Genomic DNA, 20,410 nt, shown 5'->3' with positions numbered 1-20,410 from the left:
GCCTGAGTTTCCTCCTCCCCTCTCCAAGATGTTAGTGCGCAGGCTGTCGCTCCTCCGGAAACTACCGAAGTGGCTGCTGGGAGAGGGCGGAACAACAGGAAGTAAACATTGACGGATTGCTTTCGTCTCTGTCGGAAGCCCTTGGCGTCCGCTGTGGCCGGACTGGGTGAGTAAATGTGGAAATTTGGGGATCAGGAAGAAGTGAAGCTGGAAAAGTCTGGAAAATAGGCCAATGGCTCCTAACTCTTATATATATCCTTACGGAAGTGATGAACGCCAGGTTGAGGAGGGAACGGGGATTGGAGACCGAGAAAGCAGCCGCCGTCCTAGGCCTCAGACACTGAACTTGTACCTAGCCAGACCAGGAGTGCGTCTTCAGTAGTTTTTAGAGTAAGAATGATCGGATGTTGTTGGAGCTTCACTGTCCAGCTGTTAGCTACTTGTGGCTCTTGAGCTCTTGAAATATGGCTAGTCTGAATACCTTATAAAATGTGTCAGATTTTAAAGACTTATTTTATTCTCTTTTAGGTTAGAAGACACATTTGTTTTTATGTTTTAATATGACTACTGGAATGCTTAAAATGATGTATGAGGCTGACATTATATTTCTCTTGGACAGTGCCTCATTGAAGGGTGTTAAGCTTGTGTAGTAGGACATGATATGATTAACTACGTATTTTGAAAAAATAACACTGCAGTGTGGAGAACTGACTGGAGAGAATGACAGAAGACCAATAAGGAGAAGTAATGACTTAACACTGAAACAGTAGCATTGAGAATAGAGAGAAGTAGATATACTTTAATGCTATTCAGAACGTGAAAATAACAATACTTAGTGACGAAATAGATGTGGAGATTAGCTGGAACACATATGTAAAGGGATGAGTGGTATTTTTCATTGAGAGAGGAAACAGTGAATGGAAATGAGATTTCATGGAGGAGATCATAAATTTCAATTAAGATTCGTTGAGTTTTGGGGTGCCTGGGTGGCTCAGGCAGTTAAGCATCCGACTTCGGCTCAGGTCATGATCTCCCTGTTGGTGGCTTCGAGTCCGCATCGGGCTCTGTGCTGGCAGTTCAGAGCGTGGAGCCTGTTTCAGATTCTGTGTCTCCTTCTCCCTCTGCCCCTCACTTGCTCACACTCTGTCTCTCTCTGTCTCAAAAATAGATAAACATTTAAAAAAATTTTTTAAACAGATTTGTTGAGTTTAGGTGTCACTAAGACCTCTAAGTGAAGATGCTATGAAGTAAGCAATTGGAATATATGTATATGAAGCTCAGATAAAAGATCTAAAGAGGAGAAGTAAGTTAGAGAGCCAGCAGTGATTATCGTGGCTATCAGAGCCTTAGAAATAGATGACCTAGTCTACCGATAGAGTCCAGAGTAATGAAAGAGACTCTAGAACTGAACCGTGTAGAATCCAAAACTAAATAACTAGGCAGAACTAGATAAATCTGCAAAGAAGACAGGAGCAGCAAGAGAGATTCAAGAAAAAGCAGGAGAATATAGTGTTAGTTAGGCCAAGGATAAGAATATTTTGAGAAGGGAAGGAACAGACCTGAAAAATGTATAGTGGACTTAGTACATTGATCATTGATAACTCAGTAGTAACTTTTTAGAGAGGTAGGGGTTGGAAACTAAATTAGAGTGACTAAGAAGGGAAGTAGAAGCTAAGAAAATAGAGTCAGTGGCTATAGATAATTCTTAATGCATTTCATCTTTTTTTTTAAGTTAATTTTTTTCCTCTAACAGTTTATTTTTTATTTCTTTTTTTAAATGTTTGTTTATTTTAGAGAGAGAGAGACAGAATGCAAGCAGGGGAGGGTCAGAGAGAGGGGGAGACACAGAATCTGAAGTAGGCTCCAGGCCCTGAGCTGTCCTCACAGAGTCCAATGTGGGGCTTGAACTCACGAACCATGAGATCATGACCTGAGCAGAAGTCAGACACTTAGCCGACTGAGCCACCCAGGTGCCCCAAGGCATTTCATCTTTAAGGAAGACAGACAGGACATTGTTTAGTCATGTAGGGTTAATGTGCTAGAAAATTTTGAGACATAGAAGTAAAAAGAGAAACTCAGGAATGTTAATGAGAGAGTCTAATGAAGTTTTAAGTATATTTCTGTATGTTTCTCTGCATTTATAAATTAGAGTTGAGGGAGGAACTGCAAATATTATATAGAGACTTTGTGGAGGGGAAAGAGACCCTTCCCTTACAGGTACTATAAGAACTTATGAAATATAAGCCAGACTGTAGTATGTATTATTAGGATGTGCTTTTAATACTTTTACTGATGAGCTCGTGAAGGCCTAGTTTATATTAATATATGTTTCATTCTTTTCATAGAGGAGTCCAGATAACCATGTCAGCTGCAGCTGTAGATGCAGTTAATGCGGCCCCCCTCTCGGGGTCCAAAGAAATGAGCCTGGAGGAACCAAAGAAGATGACCAGAGAGGACTGGAGAAAGAAGAAGGAGTTAGAAGAACAGCGAAAACTGGGTAATGCTCCTGCAGAAGTTGATGAGGAAGGAAAGTAAGTTCTTTATTTTCCGCATCATCTGTTTATTCAGAATTCAGATTTATGGAGTGCTTGGGTGGCTCAGTCAGTTAAGCATCCAACTCCTGGTTTCCATTCAGGTCATGGTCTCGGTTTATGAGATCAAGCCCCACATCCAGCTCTACACTGAACACATAGAGCATGCTTGGGATTGTCTCTCTCCCTCTCCGTCTCTGCCTTTCCTCTGTGCACATGTGTACATGCTCACTCTCTCTCTCAAAGTAAATAAATAAACATTTTTTAAAAATTGAAATTTATGTCCACATAGTAATTAGTAATTTCTCATCCTTTGCTTTAACAGGAAGCTATCTTTACCATTTACATCCTTTCTGTTTTTATTATTTTATCAAATTCATATATGTAAGGTTTAATAATAAAAAAAATACTGAAGGACTTAAAATGAACAACAGTCATCCCTTTCAATCCCTCCCACTCCTCGTTCCAGCTGCAAAAGTGACTACTTAAAAATCTTTCTATTTTGAGTTTTTCCAGTTGATACCTCCATATCTCTAAATAATATACCTACATTGGGGCACCTGGGTGTCTCAGTCAGTTAAGGATCCGACTTTAGCTCAGGTCATGATCTCACGGGTTGTGAGTTCGAGCCCCGTATTGGGCTCTGTGCTGACAGCTCAGAGCCTAGAGCCTGCTTCACATTCTGTCTCTCTCTAACCCTGCTCCACTCCTGCTCTGTCTCTGTCTGTCTCTCAAAAATAATAAATAGGGGCGCCTGGGTGGCTCAGTCGGCAAAGCGTCTGACTTTGGCTCAGGTCATGATCTCATAGTCAGTGGGTTCGAGCCCCACGTTGGGCTCTGTGCTGGCAGCCTAGAGCCTGGAGCCTGCTTCAGATTCTGTGTCTCCTTCTCTCTCTGCCCCTCCCCTGCTCGCTCTCTGGCTCTCAAAATAGACATTTAAAAAAAAATTTTTTTTTTAAAGAAAAATAAATAAATGTTAAAAATTTTTAAAGAAGGTACATTTAAAAAAATGTACCTACTTTATTGTTTTAATCAATTCTAGACATTATTAGCTAGCTTCTTACTTCTTTCATAAGATATATTTACTAACATACACCCCAGTCTTCCGTATCTATCTCCCCAACTCAGTTATATCACTATTCTTAGTTTCTATATAGGAAATTTTTTCACTCTAAAATAAATTATAAATTACTTTGCTTATTTTTAATTTATTTTTACTATATTATAGAGATAATCGAGCATATTGTCTTCCCTCTCCCTCCTGCTGCGTTATCTCTGATATTAAGAGTCTATAAAAGTTTACCTTTGTAATTGTAATATCAATTATTTTCATATTTTCTTCTTTTTTAATTTTTATTTATTATTGAGAGAGAGTGTGAGTGAGCATAAGTGGGAAGGGGCAGAGAGAGAAGAAGAGAACCCAGAGGAAGCTCCACGTTGTCAGCGCAGAGCCCTGTGCAAGGCTCGATCTCATGAACCATGCGTGAGATCATGACCTGAGCCAAAATCAAGAGTTGGACACTTAACTAACTGAGCCACCCAGGCACCCCTCAAATTTTATTCTTTAAACAATGTATATATGGCACAAAAACAGACACATCGACCAGTGGAATGGAATAGAGAACTCAGAATTGGACCTACAAATGTATGGCCAACTAATCTTTGACAAAGCAGGAAAGAGTATCCAATGGAAAAAAGACAGCCTCCTTAACAGATGGTGCTGGGAGAACTGGACAGCAGCATGCAGAAGAATGAAACTAGATCACTGTCTCACACCATACAAAAAATAAACTCAAAATGGATAAAGGACCTGAATGTGAGACAGGAAACCATCAAAACCCTAGAGGAAGAAGCAGGAAATAACCTCCTTGACCTCAACTGCAGCAATTTCTTACTTGACACATCCCCAAAGGCAAGGGAATCAAGAGCAAAAATGACCTATTGGGACCTCATCAAGATTAAAAGCTTTTGCACGGCAAACAGTCCATAAAGCTAATAGACAACTTATGGAATGGGAAAAGATAGTTGTAAATGACATATGAGATAAAGGGCTAGTATCCAAAATCTATAAAGAACTCACCAAACCCCACACCCGAAAAACAAATAATCTAGTGAAGAAATAGGGAAAAGACATGAACAGACACGTCTCCAAAGAGGACATCCAGATGGCCAACAGACACATGAAACGATGCTCAGCATCCCTCATCAAATACAAATCAAATCAAATACAAATCAAAACCACACTGAGATACTACCTCACGCTTGTCAGAGTGGCTAAAATGAACAAATCAGGAGATTCTAGATGCTGGCAAGGATGTGGAGAAATGGGCACCCTCCTACATTGTTGGTGGGAATGTAAAGTGGTGCAGCCCCTCTGGAAAAGTATGGAGGTTCCTCCAAAAATTAACAATAGAACTCCCCTAGGACCCAGCAATAGCACTGCTAGGAATTTACCCAAGGGATACAGGAGTGCTGATGCCTAGGGGCACATTTACCCCAATGTTCATAGCAGCATTCTCAACAATAGCCAAAACATGGAAAGAGCCTAAGTGTCCATCAACTGACGAATGGATCAATAAGATGTGGTTTATCTATACAATGGAATACTACATGTCAATGAGAAAGAATGAAATCTGGCCATGTGTAGCAACATGGATGGACCTTGAGGGTGTTATGCTGAGCGAAATAAGTCAGGCAGAGAAGGACAGATACCATATGTTTGCACATATAGGTGGATTAGGAGGAACTTAACAGAAGACCATGGGGGAAAAGAAGGGGAAAAATAGTTGGGGAGAGGAAGGGAGGCAAACCATGAGAGACTCTTGAATGCTGAGAACAAACTGAGGGCTGATGGGCATGGGGGAGAGGGGAAGGGGGGTGATGGGCATGGAGGAGGGCGCTTGTTGGAATGAGCACTGGGTATTATTGGAAACCCACTTGACAATAAACTATTTAAGAAAAAAATATATACATATATTTTTTTTAATTACAGAGACATCAATCCTCATATACCTCAGTATATTTCTTCAGTGCCATGGTATATTGATCCATCAAAAAGACCTACTTTAAAGCACCAGAGACCACAACCAGAGAAACAGAAACAATACAGCTCATCTGGAGAATGGTACAAGAGGGGTGTAAAAGAGGTATGTGGGCAACTTTTATGTATATCCTTGTGGAAATGGAGATTTTATTAAGAACTTAATGTAAGAACCTTGGATACTAAATTAAATTGAAACAGATTATACAGTCTTTTACCTGGAATTAAAATTCACAATACATACTATTTTAGTCTGTGTTTTCTTTTATAAGTTTTAATATATTGCTAAAGTATTTAAATTTTCTCATTTATAAAGTATAGAGACTCTAAGTTGTTTTTCTCTTAATAAGTAAATCACTTCATTAGATGATATAGTAGTGAGAGCCAAAATTATTTCTAATTTATTCAGGTAATTAGAATATTTTGTTTTTCTTTATATCCATTTATAGAATTCCATAACTACTAAGTACCGCAAGGGAGCATGTGAAAATTGTGGGGCCATGACACACAAAAAGAAAGATTGCTTTGAGGTAAGCTCACCTTTGAGAATTTGAGAAATTTGTCAGAAAGTCTCTTTCATTTTTTGTCAGATAGCTAATTCTGTTTTTCTAAAATTACCTAAATTTTGGCATAAGTTAAATAAAAATTTAATTTGAGTGAAATTAGATTAGCCCCTTCAAAATTTACTGCTGGGAGAGTAACTGAAAATTGAGCAGACCATAAACACCCATGGTGTGTTTACACTTGCTTTGTAAAGATCATCTAAAATTTTCCTCTGGGCTATAGGAGCTGAGGGAAAGATTTTATTTTATTTTATTTCCCAGAGACCCAGGCGAGTTGGAGCAAAATTTACAGGTACTAATATAGCTCCAGATGAGCATGTGCAGCCCCAGCTGATGTTTGACTATGATGGGAAGAGGGACCGGTGGAATGGCTACAATCCAGAGGAACACATGAAAATCGTAGAAGAATACGCCAAAGTTGATCTGGTGAGCAAAGTTCCCTGCTTTCCCACACTGCTTAAAGAATGTACATTTTGCTGTTATCACTGATTTAGCAACTCTATTTTTCTAGTCTTCAAGCAATATAAAAATGGTGGCATTTTTATAATAGCAGTAGTAGACCTAATGGAATAGTAAAGATAAAGTGGGCTAGCCCTACTGGCAGCAGTGTCTTCTTATTTGATTCTTATATTGTTTTTAGCTTCCTGAGGTTGCAGAAGATATTTGAAGCATGAGAACAGATTAGTATCTAAAGCTTTTGGCTTTTTAAAGTTATAAACTCTTGTCCCTTCCACACACACCCCAGCCCCACTGCATCTTGCCCATGGACCTGTTTTTACAGTTGTCTCACATAGCATTTGAGAGAGGTGAGAGGGGAATAGGATAACTCATTTCAGAAAATTGAATTTTATTTTAATTCAACCTCAGTTTTTTTCTGTTATGATTTTACCTACTCATCCCCATTCCTTAAAGTCCATAGTCATACTGCCCTTTTTTTCTTTTAAGTAGAGTTTACATTTAAAAATTATGGGATATCGCATAATGTAAGTTTCATCTGTTCTCGAACAATGATATGGTAATCCTTGGTCTGCCTGGCAAGGGTCAGTCACCTGGAGTCAGGTGACAGCTGCCCCTTCTGGACAGAGCTTGTGCTCTGCAGTTTAGTCACTGTTGCTGTTTGGCTCAGTTTACATTAATGCCTGTTTCAAACAGAAGTTACAAACTCCTGATCTGGAGCTATAAGAAATCTCCTAGAGATGACCTTGTTTAGTGACCTTTCTGAACACAATAAATTTGTTGATTTTAAATCTAAAAAAACTAAATGTTCATTTGAATGTTGTAAAGTTAATTTCAAGTGTTTCCTTTTTTATTAGGCAAAACGAACACTGAAAGCCCAGAAACTCCAAGAAGAATTAGCCTCAGGGAAATTAGTGGAACAGGCTGTAAGTAATAAAAATGATCAATAAAAAAAAATTCAAACTCTTAGTAAACAAAAAATGAAAATTAAAACAATTCATTTTATCTCTCCAATTAGTAAAGATTTTAGCGGGGTCGGGGTTGGGGTTGGGGGGAGGGGCGCGCCTAAGTGGCTCAGTTAGTTAAGCATCCAGCTTCAGCTCTGGTCATGATCTCACGGTTCATGAGTTCAAGCCCTGCATCTGTCTATCTGCTGTCAGCATGGAGCCTGCTTCAGATCCTCTGGCTCCCCCTCTCTCTCCCCCTCCCCTGCTCTCTCTCTCTCTCTGTGTCTTACAGAAACAAAATAAACATAACAAAACAAAACCAAACCAAGATTTTAGGGACAGAGAAGTGCTATTCAGAGGAAAGAGTAAAACTGGCACTCATACCATTCACGGGAATATACCTTGACACAATCATTTTGGAAAGAATGTTGCCATAAAATATTTATATACATTTTCTGGAATTAAATTAGAAGATGCTTTCATCCTAAAGAATTTTCTAGTAATCAGAAAAAAAAATCATATATGCAAATATATTCATTGTAGCACTTTTTAAGATAGCACGAAATTGAAATAGCTTAAACAGGAACAGGGAATTGGTAAAGTAGACTCTCCTGCATCTGCATGATAGAATGGGGCATGGCTCTTAAAGTTGCTTTTGTCAATACTTTGTAACTACAGTGGATACCACTTACATTTAAATAACACCTGAAAAAATACTGTAATATCACATAGGAAAAAAGATCAGAATACTAATTCTCATTCAATGTAGAATTAGTAAATTTTTCTTTGTATTTTTACTAGTATTTTCTACATTTTCCATAATGACTATAATAATTTTATAGCTTACTAAGAATTTTTATAGTAAAAAGATATAGCCAATTTTTTACTTATGACAACTTGATAGTTAATGTATATTGTGAATATTAAAAGTTTTCTTTTTAACAAATTTATGGCACACATAAATAATAAACTAAACATTTGGAATTTAAATTCCTAAAAGGGATTCTTGGCAAGTATGAATTAGAAACAGACCTAAGTAAGCACCAAGTGAACAGTCCTTGAGGCCATTTAGCAGGCAGGCTCATAGCCCGGGTTAACAGATAGATGCTAAAATCCAGCTCTGTCTTTGGCCAGCTAGATGATCGTAGAAAAATTAATTTACTTTTCTGAGCTTCAGTTTGTCATCTCAAATTGAGATAACATGTACCCCTCAGGAGGTTTAGCATTCATATCACATAGTAAGAAAATACTTGATAATTGGTAACTGTTGTTAACACCAACTCTGGAAAAAGGAAAACAGGCTGTTTCTCTTGTTCAATATATTTTCTGTTTATCATAAACATAGTAGAATTTATCTTCCCAGTAAGCATACTTAAATGTATACAGGGGACTGATGATTTTTGCCCACTTTAGTACTTGGATATTAATATTAACTACATATAGTAGAATCGTCTACTATAGAGATTGAACAGCATTCAAATAGATTTCTATACAGCATTATAAATTTTTTTTGTTGAACTGGCAACTTGTAGGTAGGTACTCCAAGAAAAAAAAAAATTTTTTTTAAAAACAGGGGCCCCTGGATGGCTTAGTCAGTTAAGCATCCAACTCTTGATTTTGGCTCAGGTCATGATCTCACAGATCATGGGATCAAGGCCTGTGTCAGGACTTGGTATTCTTCTTCTTCTCTCTCTGCCCCTCCCCTGCTCACGTGCACTCTCTCTCTCTCTAAATAAACTTTAAGAATATATTAAAAAAAAAAAAAAGGTCACCTAGGTGCTCAGTTGGTTGAGTGTCTGACTCTTGATTTTCAGCTTAGGTCACAATCCCAGGGTTGTGGGATCGAGCCCCACACTGGGCTCTGCACTCCAAACTGAGTATTGGAGCCTGCTTAAGATTCTCTCTCTCTCTCTTTCTCTAAAATAAAAAATAAAATAAATGAAAAAAATTAAAAAGAACACATGTATCTGGGGAGCCTGGCTGCCTTAGCCATTAGAGCTTGCAACTCTTGATCTCAGGCTTGTGAGTTCAAATCCCACATTGGGTGTAGAAATTACTTAAAAAATGAAATCTTTATTTAAAAAATGTCTGATTCTGAAAATAACACATATGCATTGAAAAAGATTTGGAAAAATTATAAGGAAAAAAATCAGTATCTCCTATGTTAACTACAAACATTTGAAGTAGACCTTTCTAGGTCCCATTCCACCTCCCCCTGGTACATCTCTACACATGTATAATGATAATACAACTTGTTTTTTATGTGGATTTCATCTTTGCATACTTATCACTTCTTTCAGTTAAACAATAGGAGCAAACATGAGGTCATGTTTTCTGTGTAATTAAACAAAGACAGACCTATTTATTTTTATATAAATTCACATGGTTCAAAACTCCAAGCAATTTAAGAAGATAGGCAGTAAAAAGTCTCCCATCCTTGCCTGCATCTACTCTATCTCAAAACCTCAACCCTCCCTCTAATCTGTTTTATTTTTCTTGTGTATCCTTTCAAAGTTTCTTACATAAATACAAAGAAAAACAAATATATAATGTTATTCCCATCTCTTTCTCCCTTTTTTTTTTTAAATTTTTTTTTAATGTTTTTATTTATTTCTAGGAGAGAGAGAGAGACAGCATGAGCAGGGGAGGGTCAGAGAGAGAGGGAGACACAGACTCTGAAATAGGCTCCAGGCTCTGAGCTGGCAGTCAGCACAGAGCCCGACGCGAGGCTCGAACCCACGAACCGCGAGATCATGACCTAAGCGAAAGTCGGACGCTTAACCGACTAAGCCACCCAGGCGCCCCTCTTTCTCCCTTTTTAACAGCAAAAAAAAAGGGAAGGGGCAGTAAATTATATGGTTTTATCCTGCACGTTGAATAGAATCATATATTTTTTTTGAGAGCGCAAGCATGAGCAGGGAAAGGGCAGAGAAAGAGGGAAAGAGAATCCTAAGCAGGCTCCACGCCCAGTGTGGAGCCAGACATGGGGCTCAATCTTAACAACCATGAGATCATGACCCCAGCTGAAACCAAGAGTTGGACGCCTGACTGAGTCACCCAGGTGTCCCAGATAGAATCACATTTAATGAATGTTTAGTGTTCATTGAGTGCAGCAATGTATATACCCAGTTGTCAATTACTAATTTGATTTTTACCCAACTCTTTGATAACTATATACAACACTGTAAGTCACATTCTTGTACATATCTCTTTATTTAATTGAAGTATTATTCCCTTAAAGTAAATTCTTTAATGTATAGTTGTTGACACAATGAGTACTTTTATTTAAAATTTTGATGTCATATCACTCAGAGGCCATTCAGGAAAGCTGTACAAATTTATGCTCTCACCAATATATTCTATGTGTATCTATCTCTGTCTATCATTCTATTTATATAGGGAGAATGGATAGACTGATTGATTCACACACATATATTTCCATATTCCCCCACTAATGCAATAAGGTACCCTTTTTAACCTTTGAAGCTTTTTAAAGGGACAGAATAAAACACTGACTACTTTGGTATAGATATTTTGTGAAATTAGAGAAAATCATGACCAATTACTAATGAAGAAAGAGTATCTTTGTGCCAAGGATCTTAGACTCTCCTTAAATTACAATATGGTGTCATCTGAGTAGATTCCTTCATTACCTAAATTTTACAAAAGCTGTTTCGGCTCTAAAGATCCTTATTACATGATCCTGTAACATTTTCTTTTTGGACTTGATAGAAAACTAGTAAGGTTTAGCAAAAATGGTATGTCTAAAGGTTAACATATAAGAAATGAATATATATTGATTACATTGATCATCTTGATGTTCTTCTTACCTTGTTTGATTATAATCCTGTATCATTGAAAATTCTCTAGAAATTTACTGGCTTTGTAGACTCTATGATAAAATTTCATAATGACATACTTGTATTCAGAACTTAATGTTCATTACAATGAGAAATATGAGGATTTGTTCAGTTAGATTTAAATTATATTATTTTACCTATGTATTTAACGTGTGAATCAATAGGTGCACCTGGGTGGCTCAGTCAGTTGAGCATGCAACTTTGGCTCAGGTCTCATACTTCATGAGTTCAAGCCCTGCTCTGTGCTAATAGCTTGGAGCTTGGAGCCTGCTTTGGATGCTGTGTCTCCCTCTGTACCCCTCCCCTGCTTATGCTTGCTTGTTCTCTCTTTATCTGTCTCAAAACTAAATAAATATTTTAAAAAAATAATAATAATAAAGTGTGAATCAGTAGATTCAGTGGAATAAAGTTACAAATTCTTTTTCTTCTTGCTTGATGCAGAATTCTCCAAAACACCAGTGGGGAGAAGAGGAACCAAATTCTCAAACGGTAATAAATATTTGCCTTATCTGGACATACACTAAATTTTTCAATTTCTGATGGCTAATAACAATAACTAATAATAATAGTTTTAAGGAATATAAGTGAATAAGAGTTTGATTAGAGGAAAGCAAGAACTAGATGCTGCTCTTTTTTTCTTGTAATTTGTTTTTCCCTCTTTCCTCTTCCTTCAGGAAAAAGATCATAATAGTGAAGATGAGGATGAAGATAAATATGCAGATGATATTGACATGCCTGGACAGAACTTTGACTCTAAGAGGCGAATTACTGTCCGGAATCTCAGGATTCGAGAAGATATTGCAAAAGTAAGCCTTGCCAACTTAACATTCACATTGAAGAAAAATCTGTCTGCCTGCTCCAAATTTTGTCTACTCATCTGGGATCTGGACAGTACATGGGTGATATAGGTAGTCATTCCAAGATTAGGTATCATTCTGTTTTTTCTCTTTTGTTCTCCAGAAACGCGTACACACAACTGATCATGATTGACTCCTCTGCCTAGTCTGTTGAAATCTTTTTTAACAGAAGTAAACATTAATGCAGTCTTTAACCATATTTCCCTTCTAGTATTTGCGGAATTTAGATCCAAATTCTGCTTACTACGATCCCAAAACTAGAGCGATGAGAGAGAATCCCTATGCCAATGCAGGAAAGAATCCAGATGAGTAAGTGTCAAGTTAAATGTATAAACTTCAAGACAGGGCGGAGGTTGGGGGAGAGTTTTTAATCATAAAACTGTATCTGGGTTAAAATGAACATCATTTATGGTTGGGTCAGAAGAGAATGAACTTTCCTTAAAGAAATTTCTGAAACAATTTGCTTTTTAAATTTGTATTTACAGAGTGAGCTATGCAGGGGATAACTTCGTTAGGTACACAGGAGACACCATTTCAATGGCTCAGACACAGTGTAAGTATTTGCTCTAAGTCAAGGTATTTTATATAAGCTCAAAAGAAATTTGAGAGCATTTTTAAACATTTGTTTTCAAGAAGCATGCAATAAGTGGAGCTGACAAGACATTAAGATGTGTTTGATGTTTGTAGTGTTTGCTTGGGAAGCCTATGACAAGGGATCTGAAGTGCATCTGCAGGCCGATCCTACAAAACTAGAGCTGTTGTACAAGTCCTTCAAAGTCAAAAAAGAAGACTTTAAAGAACAGCAGAAAGAAAGCATCCTGGAAAAGGTACTTTTGACCAAAATGCTTAAAGAATGTTCATTAAAGAGAAATGACTAGTTACTAATCATTCAGTTTACATTTGGAATATAATTTGCTAGGAACAGTCCTACCCTCACATTGACTAAATCACGTGCATATATTATCAGTAGAGCTGTATCAGGAAGCTTAAGCAGAAAAAAAAAAAACCTCTAGAAAAACACTACAGTTTAAAATAAACATTTGTTGTTTTTGACAGTTTTGTATGTCAGCTGGGTCTCCTGGTCTCGGCCTGCCCATCTGAAGCTGGATGATCTAGAATGGCTTCATTCTAGTCTCTAGCAGTCAGCAGGCTAATTATCCTAAGAGCCCTCATCTGGAACAGCTCATGTCTGCCCCGGGTGGGCTGTCATCCTTTGGTAGGCGAGTCCAGCTTCATATGACTTTCTTGGGGTACCAGAGGCTAGCAACAAAAGTATGCCCCACTGCACAAGTGCTTTCCAGACCTTTGCTTGCATCACATTTGCCAGTTTCCCAAAGGCCTGAACAAATAACATGGCCAGGCCCAGATTCGAAGGATGGAGAAATAACAGACTATCTCTTGAGGAGAAGAATAGCAAAGTCATGTGGCAAATGGGCATGTAGACATGATTAAGAGGAATTGATGGCCATCTGGTAATCTGCCACACTCAACACGTAAATAGTGATTTTATTTGCCTATAAAAATTATGTGGCTTTTTCTTTTTCACTGTATTTTATATAACAGAGTCCACGAAGAATATTCCTTTAACGTTTCTGACTGGAAATAAACTCATCAATAGAAATTTGAATGCAAACCTTTGCTATAAAATGTATTTAATAATAATGTTCTATGTTCTTTTAGTATGGTGGCCAAGAACACTTGGATGCCCCTCCAGCTGAATTGCTTTTAGCTCAGACTGAAGACTATGTAGAGTACTCAAGACACGGAACAGTCATCAAAGGACAGGAGAGGGCTGTCGCTTGCTCCAAGTATGAGGAGGATGTGAAGATCCACAATCACACAGTAAGTGTTAAACTAGAACCATTTGGTGTCCTTGTTAGCATTTTTCTGAGTTATATTTTCTTATTACAGCTTCATTAGCAAATCATTGTTGTGCTTGTTTTTTTTCTTACATTTTCATTTTATTTTATGAAATTTTTCCATAAGTACAAAAAATGTAAAAGAATACTATTATGTTCACCCACATATCTACCACCTAAGAGTCGGAAATTTGTTGCATGTTGCCATATAGGCTTTGTCTGGGCAGAGGGAAGGGTGTACGTATGCTGATATTGTATGTATACATACACATATAAATATATTTGTACTTTTCATACTAAAACACTTGAAAATTACAGATATTACGATATTTCACCCATAGGCACTATATCATGTATCTCCTAAAATTAAGGATATTCTTCTACATTATCACACTTCAGAAAATTAACATGGACTCCTTAATATTATCTAATCTATAATTTTTAATCACATCATCAAATATATACCAAAATATCTTTAATGTTTTATTTTTTTTATTTATTTCTAGGAGAGAGAGAGAGAGACAGCGTGAGCAGGGGAGGGTCAGAGAGAGAGGGAGTCACAGACTGAAACAGGCTCCAGGCTCTGAGCTGGCAGTCAGCACAGAGCCCGACGCGGGGCTTGAACCCATGAACCGCGAGATCATGACCTAAGCGAAAGTCGGACGCTTAACCGACTAAGCCACCCAGGCACCCCTATACCAAAATATCTTTAAATAGGTGGTTTGTTTTTGTTTTTGTTTTGAGTCGTAATCCAATCAAGTTTATTTTGGTTGTTAACGTCTTTTTTTTTTCTCTATCTCCCTCTGTCGTAACTCCCCTTTTTCAGGACAGTGACTCTTAAAACGATCAGACCAGTTATTTTGTAAACTGTCTCACATTGTTTTGACTGGTTCCTAGTGATACCATACAAGTTATTCCTCTATCCTCTGTATTTCGTATAAACAAATTCAGATCTAAAGGCTTGATTAAAGCTTAATTTTTGTTTAATTTTTTTATGTTTATTTATTATTGAGACAGAAACAGAGCATGAGTGAGGAAGGGGCAGAGAGAGAGAGACACACACACAAAATCGAAAGCAGGCTCCAGGCTCTGAGCTATCAGCACAGAGCCTGATGCAGGGCTCAAACTCACATGCCATGAGATAATGACCTGAGCCGAAGTCAGACACTCCAGCTTAACCAACTGAGCCACCCAGGCACCCTAAAGTTAAATATTTTGACAAAAACCTAAGTGATATAGTGGAATTCATACTGCATCACATCATAAAACATTTTCCTTGCTATACCTTTGAAGTACGCAAACTACAGTTGTCTCTCTAAGTTGGGTCAAAAACAGAACTATAGGAGCCAGTCCACTAAATTATATATGAGTGAAGTGAGTCAGGCAAAATTTACAAACTAGAGAACACAAACCCTCTCTAAAAGGGGCATCCGCTGGTCAGCAACAGCCAATTCTTGCCAAGTAGGAATGTGGGCCCAGAATTTCCTAGTCCTTCTTAATTTTTAAAGAGAAGTCAGATACCCTCTTTCTTTCTTTCTTTCTTTCTTTTTTTATAGTTTTGGGAATAGAATGTAAGACCATTATAATTTAATGCCTGCTTCTCACACTTGAGAGCAGGCTACCCTCTCCTTATTAGCTAGCCCTGGAATCCCTCCCAAATTTTCCTCCCAAATTAACTTTTAAAGGACTGTATTATTTTATACTTATATCAACAGTATATGAGAGTCCTTAGTTTCAGGTTCCTTTTTAAGTAACAGCTGTCTCTCTGCATGCAGCATATCTGGGGATCTTACTGGAAAGAAGGCCGATGGGGATACAAATGCTGTCACTCTTTTTTCAAGTATTCCTATTGCACTGGAGAAGCTGGGAAAGAGATTGCTGTAAGTAATTGTCCTCTAGTTCTTGTAAGTGTAAAACAACCAAAGCTCTTAAGTCAGAACCTATGTGAAACATATTTCTCATGTTTCAAATTTTAACTTTTTCTTCAATGATGGGTAACTATGATACTCAAGTCAAATGGCTATATTTTCCCACAGAATTCAGAGGAATGTATTATAAATGATATAACTGGAGAAGAATCTGTGAAAAAACCTCAGACCCTCATGGAGGTAAGTCTATAATCATTTGTCCTGAATTTTTTTCTCAATGTTTATTTTTGAGAGAATGTGCATGCACAGGGGAGAGGGCCAGAGAGAGGGGAACAGAGGATCCCAAGCGGGCTTTCTGATGACAGCAGAGAGCCCAATGCGGGGCTCGAATTCACAAATCGTGAGATCATGATCTGACCTGAAGTCAGACACTTAACTGATCGAGCCACCCAGCACCCCATGTGTCCAAAAATTTTAAGTGCTGGAGGGCAGACTTTAAAATTTGCACTAGAACTTAATGTTTTTGCATTAATAACCCTATATTTCAATCCTCCCTATCAGATACATCAAGAAAAACTAAAAGAAGATAAGAAGAAGAAAAAGAAGAAGAAAAAGAAGCATCGAAAGAGCAGTTCAGATAGTGATGATGAAGAAAAGAAACATGAAAAATTGAAAAAGGTACTTTGTGAAGTCAGAGTGATGACAATATTCTTTATTTGTAGCGAACTTAAGAAATTATCTAGTCCTATATCCAAGCTCATTTTAAAAATGAAGAAGTGAGCCCCAGGTCTGGGTGATTTGCTCAGGCCACCTTGTATAAGGCCTAGAATGCAAATGGAGATTTTTTTGTCTTAGTATTGCCTGCTGCTTGGAATGTTTGATAAATTATCACTAATGTGCAGAAGAAACGTGCTTTGTAAAGCTGTTATTTTAGAGTTCTTGACATACATCCAGAAAGAATTGCCGTCTAGCTCTAAACTTTGTAAGTGTCAGCAAGTCCTTGGGAAAAGTCAGAATTGTAGTTTCCACCAGAAGTATCAGTTGTGGACTTATGTTAATAAAATGAATCTCACTGAATCTCTGTTATTAAGTAAAAATTTTTTACATTGAAAATGTGATAGAATGTCAGCCAAATAGTGATTAGTTGTAGCTTGACAGTAGACGGGCTGACTCTCAAGCTCTTTCATATAAGCTAGGTTTTTGATATAGCGGTTTACATTCAGTGGGGTCTTTTGGTACTCTGCTACTGTTGGTGGAGAAAAAACTCATGTTTTTTCTTTCACTGTAGGCACTGAATGCAGAGGAAGCCCGCCTTCTTCACGTCAAGGAGATCATGCAGATTGATGAGAGGAAGCGGCCTTACAATAGCATATATGAAACTCGGGAACCCACTGAAGAGGAAATGGAAGCCTATAGAATGAAACGTCAGAGGCCAGATGACCCCATGGCCTCTTTCCTTGGACAGTAGTAACTAGTTATGGACAGTCACCCAAGATAGACACATAGATACATTCTTTTGTATCTGTATTTGTATTTGTAGGTAGAAAACCCCTTGACTGCTCTTTTTGCTGCCTGACTTTAATAAAGCTTCCAGAAGTCTCTTAGTAAATTCATTTCTTTGCACACCGAAGAAACAAAGAAGAAAAACAAAGAGGAATTACATTAAGTGAATATTAAGATTTTATTTCCAATTTTATATTAGGTGTTGTGGAAAGAGGCTTTGACTCTCTACCTAACAAGAATGTCTTCTACTCAACATTTATTAAGGCTTAAACTTTATTTCCACAATTCATATGGCCCTTTATCTAGTTAGCATGCATTTTGAAGACAGATTACTTACTTTCTCAAAATCAGGGTTTCATTTTTTTCAAATTATTAGTATAACTCTAATTGTACTTATTTGAGAATCATTTGTTTTTGCCCTCTAAGGTTTCCCTGGTCTGAAACTAAAAAATTCTCTCTTGGGCTTTGGGTTACTGAAAGGAAACCTGTAGAACATTTGAATAACTTTATCCCCCATGTCAGTCTGTATAGTAATAATTCTGTTTTCTACTTGGTTATAAAATTCTAATTTTTAAAATATTTCCTTGTACCTTACACCCAGAATAACAAAAATTGAGCCAATGTTGGAATGGTCTTTTACCATTCTGGACATGAGCCTTTAGACACAGAAATCCTTTCCTCTATCATAGAAAATACGGTTTGTGATACTGTTTTAATTGTGATTGCCTTTATGTAAGAATCATGAATGTTAAATTTTAAAAGATTGTAGAATATCCATTACACCTAATCTCCACAGCAAGCAGGTGTCTGTAATATTTGCAAAAAGCAAAACCTAAAGTTGAAGTTTTCTTCAAAGAATTAAAAGGATAGTTTGTAGGGCTATTAATAACTGAGACCACCATGATCCTCAGGCCTCTTCAAAGAACATTGTGAAGATAGTACTGACAGTGAGAGTGGGGTCAATGAAAATAGCTTGTTTCAAACCTCTGACATATAAGTCCATTGGCTTTTTAACAGCTCACCAAAACTGATTAGGATATGGCTTTAAGTTACCATCTCAGAAATTGTGCTGGTAAGAGTAATAAATTGTCAAGTAGTCTGAATATAGTATGTAGATTCAGACTAGTATGAAATTAAAACAGCAATGCAAATAGAGCTAATTCTTACCTATTTCAAGAAAGTCAATGACTTATGTGTTCATATTCCTACCTTAACATGAAGTAGTTCAACAAAGTGACAATGTCTATTTTGTATTTTATTTATCTTTTGGTAATAAAGAATATATAATTAGAAAACTGAGTGGTTTGTAGCATTATTTCAAATACTTGGCAGAAAAGTAGTTTATGGGACTGGCAGAGGGCTTAGCCTCTTTGATTCTGAGTTAGCAAATTTCAGGATCTTTTTAAATCAAAAAATGTGTCACCTTGGGGCGCCTGGGTGGCTTAGTCGGTTAAGCGTCCGACTTTCGCTTGGGTCATGATCTTGCGGTTTGTGGGTTCGAGCCCCGCATTGGGCTCTGTGCTGACTGCCGGCTCAGAGCCTGGAGCCTGCTTCAGATTCTGTGTCTCCCTCTCTCTCTGACCCTCCCCTGCTCGCGCTGTCTCTCTCTCTCCTAAAAATAAATAAAACATTAAAAAAAAATTTTTAAAAAAATGTGTCACCTGACTTTTCTGAGTCTCTGTTTCCTCTTCTGTGAAACCTAATTTATTGATTTTAGGAAGAATTCTATAATATCTGAATTCCTCTCATTTCTACTTCACTTTGGAAAAAAGATAACACCTGGAACAGGATTCATTATGTGAGCTCTGATTTTACTATCTCACTTAATATCTGCCTGTTGAGTGCTGGAACTATGTACTGTAATTTTTGCATATTCTCTCTGCAGAAGAACTTAATGGAGTAATGGATAATCCCCCTATTTTACACTAAGCCCATGGGCTTAATAAGTCCAGGTAGCTTGCTCAGGTCCTGAAAAGTAAAAATGTTAGGGCCAGGACATAAAGCCAAGTATCTATGGACTCTAAAGCCTACTCCTTTCTCTACTATTTAAGGCCCTGCTTTCTGGACCAGAAAGACTGGTCTTTTGCAATTTCTCCTGTTGACAGAAATTCAAGCAGGCTTCACTCTACCAGGCTCGCCCTGCACCTGAAAATAATGCATCTATCCCACATTCTCTGATACTATCCCTCTCCCCAGCCCTGCGGGATGCTTCTACCAAGACAGACTATAGAAAGATGATTAAACTGTTCTTTCACTAAGTTTGTAACAATTCCGGAAGGAAATATCCCCCAAATAGGGAGGAGGTCTATATTGGAGTTTCAGCAGTTTTCTAGTTTCTACTCTGGAATTTCTCCTCTAAAAATCTAATACAGGTTTATAACTTTAATATGCTATTGAAACGAATTTTATATAAAATTGAAGATCTTTTCTCTAGAATGATTCTGAGGAAATTCGTCCACATGCTTGAATTTATGGGAAGGAGTGATCCGCGTGGGCAAGAAGTCACATGCTCTAAAAGCTCATCTCCACTCCGAGTATCTTAATGGAATTTATAGCCTCATACTTGTCTGAATGTTCAATTTGGAAGTATAATGAGCTTCCTTCCCTTACCCCCTTGATCACACATAGAAAATGCTAATTATTGGAGTGTTACAATCCAAACCCAAAGCCTGACACAAACACAATTTTAATGCTCTGAAGAACTTCGTGTACTCTACCATACCTTCCGTTCCTTAGGTTCTATATTCATCCTCTCTGGCACACACACACACACACACACACACACACACACCAGTTCCACCTATTCATCCTCTCTGACACACACACACACACACACACACACACACACACACACACACCCGCTCCACCTACACAATTAAAAAAAAATGGAGAGGGCTAACACGCATGCTCCCTACTCAGGCCAGCC

General features: G+C 37.7%; 1 protein-coding gene across 1 annotated transcript; it reads left to right on the top strand.

Moving 5' to 3' along the window:
* Positions 1–67: 67 nt before the first annotated feature.
* Positions 68–17,590, top strand: SLU7 (SLU7 homolog, splicing factor). Its single transcript, XM_039245344.1, has 16 exons — positions 68–166; positions 2,346–2,531; positions 5,524–5,677; positions 6,021–6,101; positions 6,396–6,560; positions 7,448–7,516; positions 11,839–11,886; positions 12,072–12,203; positions 12,466–12,563; positions 12,740–12,807; positions 12,942–13,081; positions 13,935–14,096; positions 15,889–15,993; positions 16,150–16,221; positions 16,543–16,659; positions 17,270–17,590. Exons 2-16 carry the CDS (start codon positions 2,362–2,364, stop codon positions 17,447–17,449), a joined length of 1,761 nt encoding a protein of 586 aa, XP_039101275.1. The 5' UTR covers positions 68–166; positions 2,346–2,361; the 3' UTR covers positions 17,450–17,590.
* Positions 17,591–20,410: the final 2,820 nt, after the last annotated feature.

This window comes from Hyaena hyaena, unplaced genomic scaffold (assembly GCF_003009895.1).
Source record: "Hyaena hyaena isolate Hyena2069 unplaced genomic scaffold, ASM300989v1 scaffold_253, whole genome shotgun sequence".
Classification (NCBI taxonomy): Eukaryota; Metazoa; Chordata; class Mammalia; order Carnivora; family Hyaenidae; genus Hyaena; species Hyaena hyaena.
This window is presented reverse-complemented; position numbering and strand designations above follow the sequence as displayed.